Source organism: Euprymna scolopes, chromosome 37, assembly GCF_053919585.1.
Source record: "Euprymna scolopes isolate OS-2025 chromosome 37, ASM5391958v1, whole genome shotgun sequence".
Classification (NCBI taxonomy): domain Eukaryota; kingdom Metazoa; phylum Mollusca; class Cephalopoda; order Sepiida; family Sepiolidae; genus Euprymna; species Euprymna scolopes.
The window spans coordinates 60399325-60417048 of record NC_136518.1 but is presented as its reverse complement, the minus strand read 5'-3'; the positions used below and the strand labels follow the sequence as shown (position 1 = coordinate 60417048).

At 35.6% G+C, this 17724-nt stretch overlaps 1 protein-coding gene across 3 annotated transcripts in view; it reads right to left on the bottom strand.

The window, feature by feature from the left end:
* The window catches only part of LOC145261207 (cilia- and flagella-associated protein 74-like), a 2330915-nt gene that overhangs the window by 1708670 nt on the left and 604521 nt on the right, over window positions 1-17724 (bottom strand). For all 3 annotated transcript variants that reach the window (XM_080119545.1, XM_080119548.1, XM_080119547.1), the window contains exon 26: window positions 3138-3311. In XM_080119545.1, the coding sequence (XP_079975671.1) occupies window positions 3138-3311 (174 nt within the window). The remainder of the gene's footprint in view (window positions 1-3137; window positions 3312-17724) is intronic.

Sequence of the window (17724 nt, the reverse complement as noted above, 5' to 3'; positions counted from 1 at the left end):
ATATAGCCTTTTATAGATTAGATATATATCATTTAGCAAATTATGTCATAGTTCACACCTTTCTAAAGGTTTTTACTGTGATACTTCCAGGCTACTCCAGTTGAGAAACACAGTGGGATATTAGAGAATGCTAGTGCCACCACATGTTGTGGTATGTCTGAACAACTAATAAGACACATATGCACCCCCCCCCATTCCAACCTAAAACCCAATTAACTGGAGATGTCAGAAATTTCAATTATTACAGTTCTGTATAGAATGAAAGACCTGCGTATGAGGTGATTAGAAAGTAAGAATGTGCCTATTGCGCTTATTTAACAGAACATAGATGGAGAAACGTTGTATCAGGCTATTAAGATTTAAAGAGAAAGTTTAAATCAGTACAGTATAAGGAGCAGGGTCAGTTGGCAGGAGGAGGCTACGGAACACAGGAGATGAAGTGAAAAGGATAAGTTTCTTAAAAAGAGCGTTAAATATAAACCTGCTCAGAAATATGTTAGTGTGAGTCAATTTCTAAAAGCCATTCAACATGTGTCAGTAAAAACCTGATTATAATATAGACTACTGAAAATAGTCTGGAGAACGTGTATATTTACTAGTATTAAAATATTTTCCATATTCAGAAAATAAAAATCTGATCATATTTGAAAATTGTGACATAATTTTGGCAATATGTGGCATAATGGGAGGGAGCCCTAGCTCCCCATATTTTGGACCCTTTCACCAAACTTGCTCTCGTGGGGAAGCACGCATATGTCATGCAGGTGCTGTTTGATTTTCAAAATGTCAGAATATATCAACCACGTTTGACTGACAGGTGTTTACGAAACTCGGTTGTGTCAAAACCATCTGAGACCCCAGGCTCCGAAAGGTCAAACCCAAAGCCTCTTATGTATGCATCTCTCTCTCTCTCTCTCTCTCTCTCTCTCTCTCTCTCTCTCTCTCTCTATCTCTCTATCTATCTTCTTTTTCACTCTATTATAAAGAAAGAGAACTGAATTATAATTGTAAACAGTTGAAGCTTAGATTCTGATGGCAACGGACGGGTCTTAACTGTCAGGTCTCAAAATGTTCCTTAATTGTGAAAATCTATATATTTATAAAAGTGAAATTGTCTGTATATGCGTGTGTTTGTCTGTGTGTGTACATTTCCCAACCAAACTACTCTGTCAATTTTCAATATACAGATGCGAGATGTGACATAAGGAGTATTGAGATTTGGGAATTTTTTAAAATCGGTTTTCGGCCAGAAATTTGTCTGTCAAGGGGTCAAAGTTTAACGATTTGACTTTTGAAAACTCTACCAAACTCCTCCACCAATATTTGGTCTAAACACTTGAAATTTTAGATGTAGGTTACTTGAACATGGATCAAACCGTTTAATTTGATTTAAGCCCAAAACAATAAATGTTAAGAGGCCTAAATTGGGGTCAAAGTTTTAAAAAAATATTGACCTCTGCGATCTCTACGAAATTACTCAGACAATTTTTGGTCTAAACTTTTGAAATTTTATATAAAGTGTATTTAGACATAGGGCAAGCTTTTTAATCGGTTTTTGGCTGAAAATTTAGCTGCCAAGGTGTCAAAGTTCCAAAGATTTTACCTTTGCGTTCTCTAGCAAACTATTGAGCCAATTTTGGGTTTAAACATTAAAAATTTTACATAAAGGGTATTCAGACATGCAGCAAGCTTTTAAAACAGTTTTTGGGCGAGAAGTTAGCTGTCAAGAGGTCAAAGTTGAAAGAGTTGACCTTTGTAGACTCTACCAAACTCCTCCGCCAATTTTTGGTCTAAACGTTTGAAATTTTAGATGTAGGTTACCTGGACATGAGTCAAACTTTTTAATATATATATATATATATATATATATATATATATATATATATATATATATATACATATGTACATAAAGTTATGAACAGTACAAAGCCGGGCTGAATTGCTAGTAACTTTATATTTTTATATAAAAAGGAGGCTTTGTTCACGATTTTGTTAAACACTAAATTTTCAGCAGCAGAGGTCCCTGCCTGCCATTAATGACTGTGTAAATACTGTGTGTAAAGTTGACCAGACCCACACCAGCCGATACATAGCTGATTATAGTAATCGTCATATAAACCCTTTAATGTAATGGGATGTGCCTTTAGTTTCATTGGACAATAAGTCCAGGGGAACTGGTGCCGTGCCAGGACAAAACAACCGTTCTGGAAACAACCACAAGACACGGACAAACCAAGAAACTCTCTCTGGGAAACAATAGTTCTACACGGACATGCAGACAAAAATTATAATAATGACAATAATATTATTAAATCGCTACCTCCAATTAAACTCTTTTTTTTTTCATTTTTCTTAAACTTTTTCTTCTAGGGGATGGGACATCCAACCAGATGTCTGACATTTACCCCTGTTTTAGTGAGTCCAACCAAGAGATCTTTTCAGGATTCTAGCCGTCCCTTTCAGTGCAATCGTTTGTATTTCACTTGCACTTGGTTCACCGGGTATGCTTCAGATTACAGTGACATGTGCATTCTCATGACAGCTTTCTGAGCTTTACTACTTCACTGCTGGCTTATAACAAATTGGAAGTGGGTATTTTTATTTGTGATAGCATCACTAGAAGATTTCCATTCAGAGCCAAAGGGTTCCTTGTATCCGGTTTTTTTTTTTATGCTTCTTCTATAAACCAGTAACAACTTTTGTACGGATTTGATCTATCGAATGTTGGATATGTCATCTAGTTTTAAATAATTCTTATTTTTCCCTTTTTATAATATATTTGTTGTCCTCTGCGAAAAATCAAGGATAAGTTGAATAATACATTACCGTGGGAGGCTATAAGTTATGGAAGGTCGATGTGCGCGGTAAATGACGGAGATATATTTGCAGGCACGAGAACACGCCGAACGGAACATAAATGTTGGTAGACAGGTTCTTTACTGAAGCCAATCAAACTGCCATTTACGTAACTCTTGCTACCCTTTTGCATTGACCTGATATATTGAAAAATAAGCATTCCTTGTTTGCGTATGTTTCTTTCCTCTTCGTGATAATAAAAGAAAAAAAAAAGGTATTTATTGTAAATGTTTCTCATCTAATATTTCTATGATGATAGAATAAATAACTGTTGAACTTACGGATGGTAGTTCCACAAATCCAAATTCTTGCGGAAGCAAAGAATTGTTTATCAATTGGATACAGCTCCTCACCGATTCGTGCACGGTGCAATAACCAAAATCAATGGTTTTTACACTGAACTGAAGATCCGAAGACGTAACGACAGCATGCAGAAAAAACTCGACAGCTTTTGCCTGCGATAAAAACAAAAAAGATTCTTTGAATAAAACAAGAAATAATATTCTTAACATGCGTTCAGTTTTTTTTTTTTTTGTTTTTTTTTTATGGAAATCCCTCCAGACACGCCATGAAGCCACTTTATGTAAGGAACTAAAAGGAAAAAAAAATGCCACTTCAAGATAAAAAAAAAAATCTGCCATGGAAAGTGTGTGGTAGATAGATTCAAATCCCGAAAACAGAAATTCTTCTCCCTTTGTCAGAAACATCACTCATAGAATGTGAGGACTAGAGGATGAAATAAGAAAATTGAAAGTTACAATGCTACCGAAAGTAAACAAAAAAAAATCACCTTTCTACTCTCTTGCATATTTAGAAAGTTTTTTATGTAGAATGGAGTATCACTCGAAATAGAGTCTAGTAATTATCTTGGTCTATCGTTTGTGGAGATGAACATGATCAAGCTCTAAAGTATACACCGCATATAGGACAATATATGGGATTAATCTGTATGCTTCAGATGAATCTCAAAAAAATACATGATAATAAAAGAATTACAATGTTAGACAAAATAAGTAATCGATGACATCGATTGACATTTTTTGCAAAGAACACAGACAGATAATAAAATATTGTTTTGCAAAGAACACAGGATACTAAAATATTACTTTCATCTGATGTAATGCTAGATATGATCTAAAGTCTTGAATCCAATCACTTTTCCTTATATATTAGAGGATCAAAAATATATCGAATATGTCTACTGAAATGACACTTTTAAGTGCATATTTTTGTTTTACATTTTCGTAATGTTGATACGTAAAAAGTACCTCATCTGTTTATATCATTATAATGGTGTTAGATTTAGTGAATGTGGACGGAAGTACAAAAAAAAAATGTACTCCTCAGGTCAGTTCTGACTGGGTGGTTCATCAATTTGGTATTGTGCCAAAAATTATGTTAAAGACTATGAGATAAACACTTTTAGATTAGTACATTTTCTGTAAGAGAGTAAAAAAAAAAGCATGATGAAGAAATAAAAATGATAAAAATCTTTCTCAATATTTAAATCAAGAAATTCGGTTTACTGAAGAGATTTTCGAATTTTAATTGGTAAAAAGAGAATAGTTTGAAACTATTATATATATATATATATATATATATATATATATATATATATATATATATATATATAAATATATATATATATATATATATGCAGTGTAACCGGGATATAAGAGACCAAAATAGAAGAAAAACGGATATAAGAGAGATTTTCTCTGGTTCCAAATTAGAGCCTGCGTAAATGTACAGAGTAACCCGGATATAAGAATACCGGATATAAGTGTAATCCGGATATAAGAGCGCTGTAGGGACTGAAGAAGAAGCCTCCTATATCCAGAAGAAGCCTCCTATATATATATATGGGGTAAGATTCGTGGGAAATACCCCCATCAGCGTGTTCGATTATAAACAAAATATCAAAATAAGAGAGTAATATTTATTTAGATTTGTGTTGTTGAAGAACAGAACAACATTAGTACTGTCGGTTTCAAATCCCAAACAAAGGGGATCAATATCTGGTCGTTCATGTCAGACTCTCTTCAGCCTCTGTTTATATCTGTCTCCTTGGTAATAACGTCTTGCACGCTGCATAGAACTCTGTGATATTTACAATTCCTGATAGATAGCTCGGTTATATATATATATATATATATATATATATATATATATATATATATATATATAGAGAGAGAGAGAGAGAGAGAGAGAGAGAGAGGAAGATACTAGCAGGCTACCTGACGTTGCCCGGTCGTAAAATATGTTTAAATATGATATTTTAATATTTTAATTCATGCAGATTTCGTATTTATTATTATTATAGAACCAATACTCTATTGATTATTATACTGTACCCAATATATATCAATAGTTCCCCCCCCCCGACGTGGTCCAGTCAAAAAAAAAAACATTTAAATATGAGATTTTAATTCATGCAATTTTCGTATTTATTATTATAGAGCCAATATTCTATTGATTATTATATTGTACCCAATATATAGGAGTGATTTCAAAAGTTTAAAACAAATATAACTTGAGTGCGATTAGATAAAATAGAAACCAAAACATATAGTGCTCCAATCTTGGTCGTTAGTGTTTGAGCTATCGACAGATGGATAAGAAAACGTTAAAAACTAAGCGAGCTTAACCTATGAATGTATATTTACGCATGTGCAGTAGTAACAGGTTTAATTAACTTACTCTTTCCAAGTCCGTTTTTAGTAATTTTGACCATTTAGCAGCTCTCTTTACGAGTTTAAAAAAACAAATCAAATTAGTTTCACAGGTTCAAATATCAGGTTTCAAGTCTGTATGCTAAAAATTGACAGAGTTTAGTAGAAACCGTTCTGCACATACAAACAAGGTCATACATATATATATATATATACTAGCAAAAGTACCCGTCGTTGACTGGGTTCAAAAGCAGCCTACAGAAAATGGACTCTGATTTATGAAAGTATGATAGGTTATGAAAAGGAAGGGTTGTAAAGAGATAGCTTCGAATTTGGGGGTAGCAAAACACAAGCAAAATATGATAAAAGTAAAAATGAAATAGATAAACCCCATAATTTATTATACCATACCTGTTCACACTGAAACACTTGTCACAATATTCTGTGGATCTATATTAAAAATACTTGTTAAACTTTGTGACATATTTTCATTTTATGGAGGTCAGGCACGAACGAATATCCCATAATTTTATTATACCATATTTCTTCAAACTGAAACATAATTATCAAAGTATACTTACGCAAATAGATATGAAAAGTCTTTATTAAAGTTGTGCTTATTTCCATTCTATGGAGTCCAGGCGCGAACACAGACCCCACAATTTTATTATACCATCCCTATTAAAGTTAAAGCATACTTATCAAAGTATTCTTATGTACATCTATATCAAAAACACTTGTAAACGTTTTTTTTTAATTTTTATTTCCATACTTTGTGGACCAGGCGCGATGCAGACCCCACAATTTTAATGAATCATCATTATGCCAGATCAAAATACCCATTCCTGTGTCTCGATACATGTTCTATCATTATATGTGATCAGTTTTCTATAATAGTCAACCATATAGGAGCCTATTCGTGACCAGACACACACACACACACACACACACACACACAGAGCTTTATATCATATATATATATATATATATATATATATATATATATATATATATATATATATATATATATAATGCTCCCTATCTTGGGGTGAGCATATCGAGAAGTGATATACAAACTGCCATTAGCGTATTAAGTGATGTTCTTTGTGTAACCAAATCGAACTTCGGCATTTGGACGATGTCAAAACATCGTTAATTCATAACCCGCACAGCAGCAGCCGTATAACGTAATGGTGAAGAGCCCTGATTGTCGTTTGAACGCTTGGGTTTCGATCCTGGCTTGACGTAGTTGCCTGTCTAGCCACACTGATGAGCTATGAAACAGCGAAACAGTACTGCATGTGGATGACTAATATATATATATATATATATAGCGCAACGGTTAGAAGCTCCGGCGGTCATATGGGTTTCGATAAGGTAGTTGCCTGTGTCGCCGCACTGGGGAGCTGTGAAACAGCGAAACAGTACTGTATGTGGATGACTATATATAAATATATATAGCGAAACGGTTAGAAACTCCGACTGTCATACGGGCGATCGGGTTTTGATCCTGGCTTGAGGTAGTTTCTTGTGTAGCTGCACAGCTGAGCTGTGAAACAGCGAAACAGTACTGTATGTGGATGACTATAATGCTCCCTATCTTGGGTTGAGCATATTGGGAAGTGATATACAAATTCCCCGGGGGACAAAATTTTGTTTAAATAATTGTGGATACGTTGATAAATAATTTATTTATTTGAGGCTTAATACCTAGGATGCGCTTTTTTCTCATTATTCTTTGACAGAAAAATATAATAAAAAATAAAGTTCGCATGATAAGACATTGTATTTTTGCCGTAAAATAACTTTTTAAGAGGCCTGCAATAAAGTGATGGACAGTGGAAATTCCACGATAAAGAATAAAATGTCATAACTTCGTGAATATCACATGGATTTAAATAAAATTTTGGGAAATAACTAACCTTAAAGCAGTCGTTTGATGATATAATTTTCATTTTGTTATGACGCATATTTAGTGAAATATTGATATTTTACAAATCTGCAATAAAGCGATTGGCGCAGTTTATATATATATATATATATATATATATATATATATATATAGAGAGAGAGAGAGAGAGAGAGAGAGAGAGGGAGAGAGAGAGATAGATAGATAGATCGTCATATAATGATAAGATCACTCTGACTACCGTTAAAAGCATTTAATAAGAATAAATGTTTAATTTCAGCTTGTATCTCTCGCGGTTTGCGAGTACTGTATGTGGATGTTAATGAAGACATGACTTCTGCTGCCGGAGTTGGAGTCCCTCGACTAGCGTTAATCGTAACACCATTTACGGATGATTCCCGAAACTATGAAACACTAGTGCCTGTAGGTATTTAATAATTGTTATAGTAAATAATGAAATATATATAACATAAGATTTGTAATATATATAATATATAAGTTATGTAATATAAATATATTACATATATCATGTAAGATATGTAATATATATATATTATTTGTTTTCCTTTCGTTTCTGTTATAGAGCGTGGTGTCATCAGCATACATACCCATCTCACAGACAATTTTGTCAGGGAGGTCATTTATGAATATTAAGAATAGCAGAGGTCTAAGGATAGACCCCTGAGGCACTCCCGCATTTATATCATATTGTTTAGATGTACGACCGTCATGGACAACCTGGATTTTTCTCTTATCCAAGAAGGATCTAATTATGTTCAGTATTCTTCCAGTGATGCCGTATGATCTGATTTTCTTGAGAAGACCCTCATGCCATACCCTGTCAAAAACCTTAGATATATCTAGAGCTACTGCTCTACCCTCCCCCGCTTTGTTCAGTGACTGGTATATACGTTCTGAGATTACAGTTAGGATATCTGCTGTGGAAAGGGCTTGCCTAAATCCATATTGTTGCTCAGTTAGTAGTTTAGCATCTGTAAGGTGATGCACTAGAGCTTGGTTAATTATGGTCTCAAATATTTTGGTGAAAAGTGGGAGGAGGCTAATGGGGCGATAATTTACTGGGTCAGTTCTTTCGCCAGAATTCTTGAAAACTGGCACTACAGAAGCAGTTTTCCAACAGGCAGGAAAGCAAGATTCATTAAGGCATTTGTTGTAAAGTCTGGAAAGAACTGGAGCTACTTCGGCGGTGCACTTTTTTAATAGCACAGTTGGTATGAGATCAGGTCCACATGCTTTTGCAGTGTCAAGCTTTCTTATGATAGCATGCATCTGAGCAGGGGTGATTTTCAGATCATCTAGTGTGGCGTCTGTCTGCAAAGGAAAGTCAGGGAGGGGGTGATTAGCAGAGTCCAGTGTGGAGTTTGAGGCAAACCTTCTGGCAAGCATGTTAGCCTTCTCAGTTGCTGAGCAAACAACCTCATGATTGTTCGTTAGTGGGGGAATTATTGATTGCCCATTATTTACTACACTGCTGTAGATTTTCCAGAACTCTCGAGTTCCTAATTTCTGTGCTTCGATGCGTTTTTGGATGGTTTCAGTAAATTCCCTCTTAGCTGTCGCTATTTCTTTCTTACAGTTATTTCTGGCTTCTATGTACTTCTGTCTGTTTGAACTGGACTTATGTCGTTTAAATCTGTGGTCTGCATGCTGCCTTTGCGCTATGGCAGCTGCACAAGTTGAAGTAAACCATTGGGGAGAGTGGGGTTTGCTATAGAATTTGCGTGTGGGAACATATGCTTCAATTGCCGCTTTGAACCATTCAGTGGTCTCATTAGCACAATGTTCAGCAGGAAGTGAAAAGATATTTTGCCATGGAGCGTCCCTGGTGAGGCCTCTGATGGCTTCCCAGTCGACCTTTTTATAATATCTCGTTGTTTTTAGCAGTGGCTCTTCAGTTGTGGCTCTAGAGTTTGGGGCGATTTCAGCCATTACCACTGCATGATCAGCGTTCCCAAGAGGGCTGTGGGCATTCGTTACACAGTCATCGGGAACTGTGGTCAGAAACAGGTCTAGAAGTGATGCATGTTGTTCTTGCTGGTCTGGGAAACGGGTTGGAAATGTAACCATCTGTGATAGGGAATGAGATATAGAGAAGTTACGTGTTGTGGTACCAGCTGCGTCTGTGTAAGTAGAAAATCCAAGCCAGTTGCTGTGGTGGACATTGAAGTCACCAAACACATGAACTTGTGCACTAGTGTCGAGGGAAAGTGCTGTATCTATGCTGTCAGAGACTTTGTTTATTAGGGCACAGTCCTGGATCAAAGGAGAACGGTAGAGAAAATAAAAGTAGCTAATGTTATCTTGCATGTTAAGTCTAAAGCATATAAAGGCTTGATCGTCCGATTCTAGTTTAGTTTCTCTAGTCAAGGGGAGGGTGTTTCGAATGTAGACTCCAAGTCCATGCATATGTCTGTCAGAGTCCTTACGGCAGAGTGGGAGGTATCTAGGCATGTTTAAGTAGTTAGAGGGGATGGAGGAGTGTAGGTTAGTCTCACTTAGTGCTAAGATATCCGGGGTGTTTGTTAGGAGAAATGCTTCAACATCATTTAAATTAGTTCTAAGCCCACGGATGTTCGTAAATGAAAGCCTCAAGGGAGAAGGCAGGTTGTTTTTGTTTGAGTTTTGGCCTGGTTTTAACATAATTTTTTAATGTACCGTCATTTTTATTTTTAAGAGTTTCAGTTTAGGTAAGGGGTGCTGAGCAAGTGGTTATGCAGAATACAAGACATGCAACACAGGCAGATCATCAGCGGTCCCTCCATCTACTAGGGTTGTAGCCTCAGGATAGCCCACCGGGGATGAGTGCAGGGTCCCTTTCCATGCGCGACATGCCACTACAAACATCTCGATATTATACAACTGTTGATGGAGCAGCCGCTCTAAGCGCTACCAAAGAGTTAGGGCCCCTGTACTACCAGTCGGGAACAGCAGCCAGGAACTGTCTATCCGGTACACTCAACCCATCAGATGATGGTCAACCCAATCTGCTTGCACTGGCATTACGGTATTCAAGCACTCCCAAGTGCCCAGTTTAAGGGTTGGGATGTGTCAGGAGTGGGGAAAAAATGGCGTTCATTGCCCTAGGCAGGAAACAAGATCGACCACTGAGTGTTTCTGTCGACTCCCAGTGGTTCGACCTCTACGCCTGGCTAATAGACAAAGAAGGAGTATGGAAGTGGGCGATAGACAGTGCCTATATATGTTCTTATCATTACTATCATCATCGTTTTATCGTCCGTTTTACATCCTGACATGTTTTGGAGGGTTTGTAAAAATTGTCTTCAAAGTTAACCTATCTCAAGTAAGGTCTTTATTTATTCCGCTTTCTCTAAAGCATCTGTTCTTGCCCTTTGGGCCAGAAGCAAAAAAGGAAGTAATCAGTTCTGGTCAATGCGGGGCAACCCTTTATATCAGACAATTGCTAATTTTGGACCCTGCCAGAGTGCCCCCTTGGGGGAGCTGGTTTTTCCTCCCCATACTAAAAAACGGCCCTGTGCCTAATTTGCTCAGTGGGGAAGCAAATAAATAAAAAGCATCGCTTCCTCCCGTGTTTTCCTTGGCTTTTCCCAGTTAATTGACCCTACTATCTTTACCTTGTACATTCTTTCAATGTGACCAAACCAACAAAGTCTCCAACTCTACACACATTTCTCTATACTGTCCAGATTTAATCTTCTCCGTTGAGTTTAATAACTTTTACTAACATTTCTGTTAAGTAAAACTGTTAAGTAATAAACCTTCATGTAATACACCCATCATATCATTCTCATTATTTCTCTTCGTGCGACACATATCCACAACATTCACTGTCCAGGTTTCATTTCCATACATCATCACGTTGCGTACACATGCATGACAGCCTCTTCCCTTGTTGGCAGTGGTAATGCATTGTTGATTAGTAATGGCTTGATTTTTAAATTCTTTCTAAATTATATATCTACATTGTTTTATTGTTTTAATTTTCATTTCGTACTTTCGCTAATCTGGCACAAGGTTGACGCTTTCACGTTTCTTCTTATGTCTTCGGTCGAGTTTGTTGGTTTTTTTTCTATGTTTGTGTACAAACCTCCACGTCGTCAACAACTGTCACCAAACTTGGTCAAAATGCCGATCATGATCTAGCTTAGAAGTGATTTAATTTTTGGATATCAAGATCAAAATCATAGAAAAAGGGTGAAAAATCCCGATTTTGTTCATCATAGAAACTCACTATATGGCCCATATTGTAACTATTGAACTCCAACATCTTATATAACTCGAATCTAGTTGAGTCATGATTGAAATTCTGTCGAAATTTCAAAGTCTGATTTTTTTTTTTTTCAAATTTGATGCATGCATTTGATTCTCTTTGATAACAATAATGACCATGCAAATTTTCAATCTGTTGTATACCATGTGTGTCTTTACGTATGATTATCAGCAAAAGCTTCGATCATAGTCGATGCGTGTGGGAAGCGTTTATCTTTCTCACATAGGCATCACCACTTATCAAGGCCAAATATATAGCAGAGACAAACTCGCAAGAAATCTATACCGCGGGACTGCTTTCCAGCTGCCTAAAACATGGTCGTGTTCAAATCTAATGTAAACAAGTTCTTGTTGAGTCGTCCTCTTAAATGATCAGGTTCTACCGAATTTCCACCACTAGGGATCATTACAGTGTTGTTTCATCGACCACCCGACACTCATTAATCCTTATCCTCTAGTGGTCTTTGTGTCTTAATTAGTAGTGACTCCCTTGTACTCAAAACAGTCAGAGAGGCAGGTTATTTGCGTATGCGTGAGAGAGATAGAAAAACATTGACAGATCGGAACAACCGGCGGAAGTTCTATTCTCAATCATATGGCAAAGCTCTCTGTGTTGCAATACCGCAGAACTCCATATGCTATCAACTACTATATATACTACTAGCAGGGGTGCCCGGCGTTGCTCGGGTGTTTGGAGGTGTATGCTGTGCAAAAAAAGCAAAAAAAAAACAAAAAAAATGGTTAATTTTTTAAAACTTTGACCCCTATTATGACCCCTTAAAATTTATAGTTTCGGGCTCAAATCACTTTATTAAGTTAGATCCATGTTCAAGGAACCTATATCTAAAATTTCAAGTGTCTAGACCCAAAATTGTCGGAGGAGTTTGGTAGAGTTCTTAAAGGTCAAATCGTTGAAATTTGACCCCTTAACAGCCAAATTTATGGCTGACACCCGTCACATCGATTTTCCCAAATCTCAATACCGGGTATTTCAAATTTCGAGTCTATAGACTAAAAATTGACAGTTATTGCGTAGGGAAATGTACACAGACAGACAGACACACAGACAGACACGTTCATTTTTATAGATATATAGATGTGCTTAATTGTGTCCTCACATGTGCGTATCAACAAAAGCGTCTATCTTGTGCAACGTATTTGTATATGCAACACATTTAATAAAACAATTGATTAACATCAGTCTGTGTAGCGTAAAAGTAAAGAACATACCTCTCTCGTGTCTTCCCTTCTCATTTACCTTCATCTCTCTTCGAAGGAAACCAACAACAATAGGTTGTATCTATGATATGATTTTATTTGCGTTTCAGAGTTTGTAACGGCTTCTTTTGATCCCTACATCTTGCTATGGTCGCATTTATCCAAAGCTTCCCGAACATGGAGACCAATCTTCTTCGATGCTAACACGTCGCTAGTAGGGCCCAACTCCTCTTGAACCCCAACTTTCACTTGCGCGACCACATAATTATATCAACGTAGCACAATGAACAATTACTTGATACTTATCAGGTAACCAATTCTTTTTTTTTTGTTAACTAAATCTTATTTTCCTAAGTTAAAATTCATGTATACATATTTACGTAACATTCCATTTTCCCCGAATTCAAATCATCTCTTGAAATATTTTGTTTCAATAACATTTTTTCTCTAATGGATATTTCACATTAAAATTTTTTCTCATCACTATAATAATAATAATAATAATTTCCTCGCTTAGGTAACTCGACGATGTCTGGAAGTTCAATATACAACATCTGAAGAGAGTATGCTATGCTGTTAACGAATATTTATTGAAATTAAGAATAAGGAAAAAATAAAACGAATAGGAAAGGAATCTATAAAAACTATTTAAAACGTGGCGAGCTTTTTCTCTGTGAAACGAATTAGTTAACAATCAAGAACACACAAAAACAAGTAAAAACAAAACAAAAATCATATACTTTATATAAAACTCACTAGAATTAAATTCTTGACTGAAGTAAGCTGTGTGAAAATGATTTGTAATCTATAAATATAAAAGTGAAAATGTATGTATGTGTGTATGTGTGTTCGCTTTTTCTGTATGTCTACAAAAGGCTTTTTTCAGAGAAGCGGTCGGTCGGTTCACAACTTCTTAAAACTTTTTATATCACATATAAATCGTAATATCTCAGAGTTAACAACGGAGCTCGCCTGTCTATTTAATTTGCTCGACTTCGGGAAGATAAATATTCAACATTTGTCGCTCACCGCATGTGGGTTAGTCTTTTCCCTATAACATCTTGGGAAAATAAAAATAAAAAAAGTGTTCCCGCAGTAAATGAAATACTATACCACAGTCAAACTTGACCTCATTAAGTCATTAAAACGTGCACCTGCCAAATCCAAGTAATTAAATAAATTCAAACGTGCTTCCGTTAGCATCTCGCGGTGGCCCAATGGTTAAAACAGTCGCACTCTTTTTTTTCACACTTTAATTTCCAACTTTGCCTCAACGGTTCGGGTTCGATCCTCATACTTACCTTCCAAAACATTTTTTTATTTTACCCCCCCCCCCCGGAGTTTCCACACACACCTCCAAACACCCGGGCAACGCCGGGTACCCCTCGCTAGTTTTTGGTAAAAGGTAAAATCTAGAAGTTTGTGCTATCATAAGGCCGCACTCTTGCAATTTTAATTAAAGTCACTTAACAAAAATTGTTTCAGAATTTTTTTCTTTTACAATGTGGAGACAATCTGCTTCTGTGCTAACTCGTCGCTAGTTAGGATCCAACTCCTCTGTGAAACCCAACTAAATCTTATTTTCCCAAGTTAAAATTTTTGTATGTATATTTAGCTAACATTCTATTTTCCCCAAATTCAAATCGTCTCTTGAAATATTTCGTTACAATAATATTTTTTTTTATCTAATGGATATTTCACATTCAAAACATCTACATCACTATAATAATAATAATAATAATAATAATAATAATAATAATAATAATAATAATAATCTCCTCGCTTAGGTGACTCGACGACACCCGGGAGTCCAACATCCAATATGATCAGATACACAAATTTTAGATCATCAACATTTCCATGGAATAATTCTGGAAATACTTCATACAATATGGAGAAGTAAGGCACAGATAAGACTTTGGCCAATCTTTACCGTGTTAGACAGAATCATGCAACCTCAAGATTGACTTATGTTCTTGCTTTTTTTTTCTTTTGAATTTAACAGAAAAGAATTTTGAGTGCTACAAGATATTTTGTTTCTGAATTTTCGAGATGATGATTGATTATTAATATTATTTGGATTCTTTGGACTGCTGTTCTTATCTTGAGCGTCATTTTCACAACATTTCAGTTGATGCAACCTTCGACCTTCTTCAGGTGCATCTTGTCGAGCTCAAGGATCTTTCTGCCGAACTCGGAAATCTTTCTGTCAAACCGGGAATCTGTACAGAATTCTGAACATAACACTCTCGTTCCATCAGCCATGACTGGGTAGAAGTAATTTACAGTCGCATCCTTAGTATCACCTGTACTGAGAATTGAACCTTCAATCTCAGAAAGAGTGTAACTTACTACTGAAAGATTCCCAAGTTCAACAGAATAATTACGAGTTCAAAAAGGTACACCTAAAGAAGGCCGAAGGTTACATCGATCGAAACGTTGTTAAAAATAACACTGAAGATGAGAATAGTAATCCTAAAAGTCCAAATAATACAGACTACTAGATGATAGTTTGAATAAATGCCTATTTGACTTGCTCCGTTGCCAAAAAAGCAACTTAGTTTATTAAAACATGTAGTCCATTTGTTGTGCCATCGATCCGATAACAGCATCATAATACGACATCATTGTTATGGGGATTATGTTAATCCTTTTCATGCCAACATCCAGATTATTCCGTAGAATTTGCAGAAACCTGACCAAATCCATTGATAACATTTATCCAATATCCTCTTATAATAATATGGATCGATCCACACATTCTAACTACACATAAAATAATTGGCTTCAATCAATAAGTATTCCCTTTTCTTCAGAAGCCATTTAAAATAAAGATAAATTCCTTTCATTAACTCAAACTAGCATTTCTATTATACACTTGAATGTACAAATATGAGTTGAATATTTTTTAAATTATAATCGCCTGTAACTCGTTGGACCAGTATTTTCTAATCTATTATTAAATATTCAAGAAATCCTTTTGAGCTTTCAAAACGTTTTTTATCTTTTTAGTTTTCTGAAGATTGGTTGTCTTTTCTAAAATTAGATTGGAAATGTTGCTATGTCATCTTCCTGGTTTTCGGTTATCCTTTGATATATATTTTTGCTCATAATATTTGTTGGTTTGGTTTGGTTTGGTTGATTTGGTTTGGTTTGATTTGTTTAGTTTGTTTTGGTTGGTTTGGTTTATTTTGGTTTTATTGGCTTGGTTTGATTTGGTTGGTTTAACTTTGATTGGTTTGGTTTGGCAGGTTTATTTTGTTTTTAGTTTGGTTGGTTTGGCTTGGTTGTCTTGTTTTACGGCATAACAACCATTTTTTAATTATTTAACGCCAAATCCAATAATTTTGGGAAACGTTTTTATGCTTCAAGTTCTTTATATCTTCAAATATTTATTCATGAATTTTGGTTTGGTTGCTTTGTTTTACGACATATCAGCCTTTTTCGGGTTATTTAATGCTGAATCCAGGAATTTTAGAAAATGTTTTATGGTTTAATTTCTTTGTATCTTCAAATATTTATTCATGGTGCTTGGTTTACTTGTTTTGTAAATTTATTTTCGAATTTGCAGCACATGAATGAGATTTGCAAAAAAAAAAAACAATGTTTGATGCATTTTAAGGAAGCCAATATCTTTAGACAGCCTGATCTGGGAGCACTAGGTGCTCATAATATTATTAAATAATATATTGCATATATGTATATTTAATATTTACTACAACAGAGCTAAATACATTAGTAGTAGTAGTAGTAGTAGTAGTAGTATTGTAGTAGTAGTAGTAGTAGTAGTAGTGACAGCAGCAGATGCAGTATAAACAATAGCTTTATGGAAAGTAAGCAACACAAATATTCATGTCTCATTCCAGGAGGAAATCATCAGGCTGAACATATGCTCCTTTTCTTTCTCGAATTATCTTTCCAAATGCGTTAATATTTTCTTGCAAGAAATTAATTAAGACTCCTTGGCGACGCTGGGAAGGGACAGCTAGTATATAATAAATTGCTTGCAACTTTCAACTTAAAGTTACCATGCAATGCAAGATCTCTTCACTAATATGGAATAAACTATTGCATGTTCTTTGATTTACGGTTGAGGTTACTCTCATGTAATTCATAGTTTTTAACGAGATGCTTAATCAAATTTACCAACTGGTGATCTCTATAAATTTTCACATTGACTTTATTTAATTAGGATAAAACTTCGTTCATAGGTTGTCCGCTATGTCCGATTATGACAGCCCTGTCTCTGCTATCAATAACTCTTCATAAAGTTGCACAGTTCAATCTGTGATCAATCGAATAAGCAGTGGCAGACACTTGCACAAATAAATCATTTACATTTGCATGGCTCACAAACACTTCTACAACGCAAGATTGTGTCAATAGGAAACTGAAGACAATCAGCACAGGCGGTTATAGTCATCCACATACAGTACTGTATCGCTGTATCACAGCTCATCAGTGCGGCTAGACCAGCAACTACCTCAAGCCGGAATTGAAGCAACAGTCAGTACTTCTCACTGTTACACTATTTGGCTGATGCTGGGATGGTTATGCGAAATTACAATGTTTAAACATTGTCCAAACGCCTAAGTTCTATTTGTTTACACAAAGAGCATTGCTTTTACGCTAGCAGTAGTTTGTTATTTCGCTCCTCAATATACTGAACCCAAGATACGGAGCATTTATAGTCATCCACATACAGTACTGTTTCGCTGTAAGTGAGAAAGTGTGTGTGTGTGTGTGTGTGTAAGAACACTTCTCAACCTATATACTCAACGAATTTTTGATCTACAGACA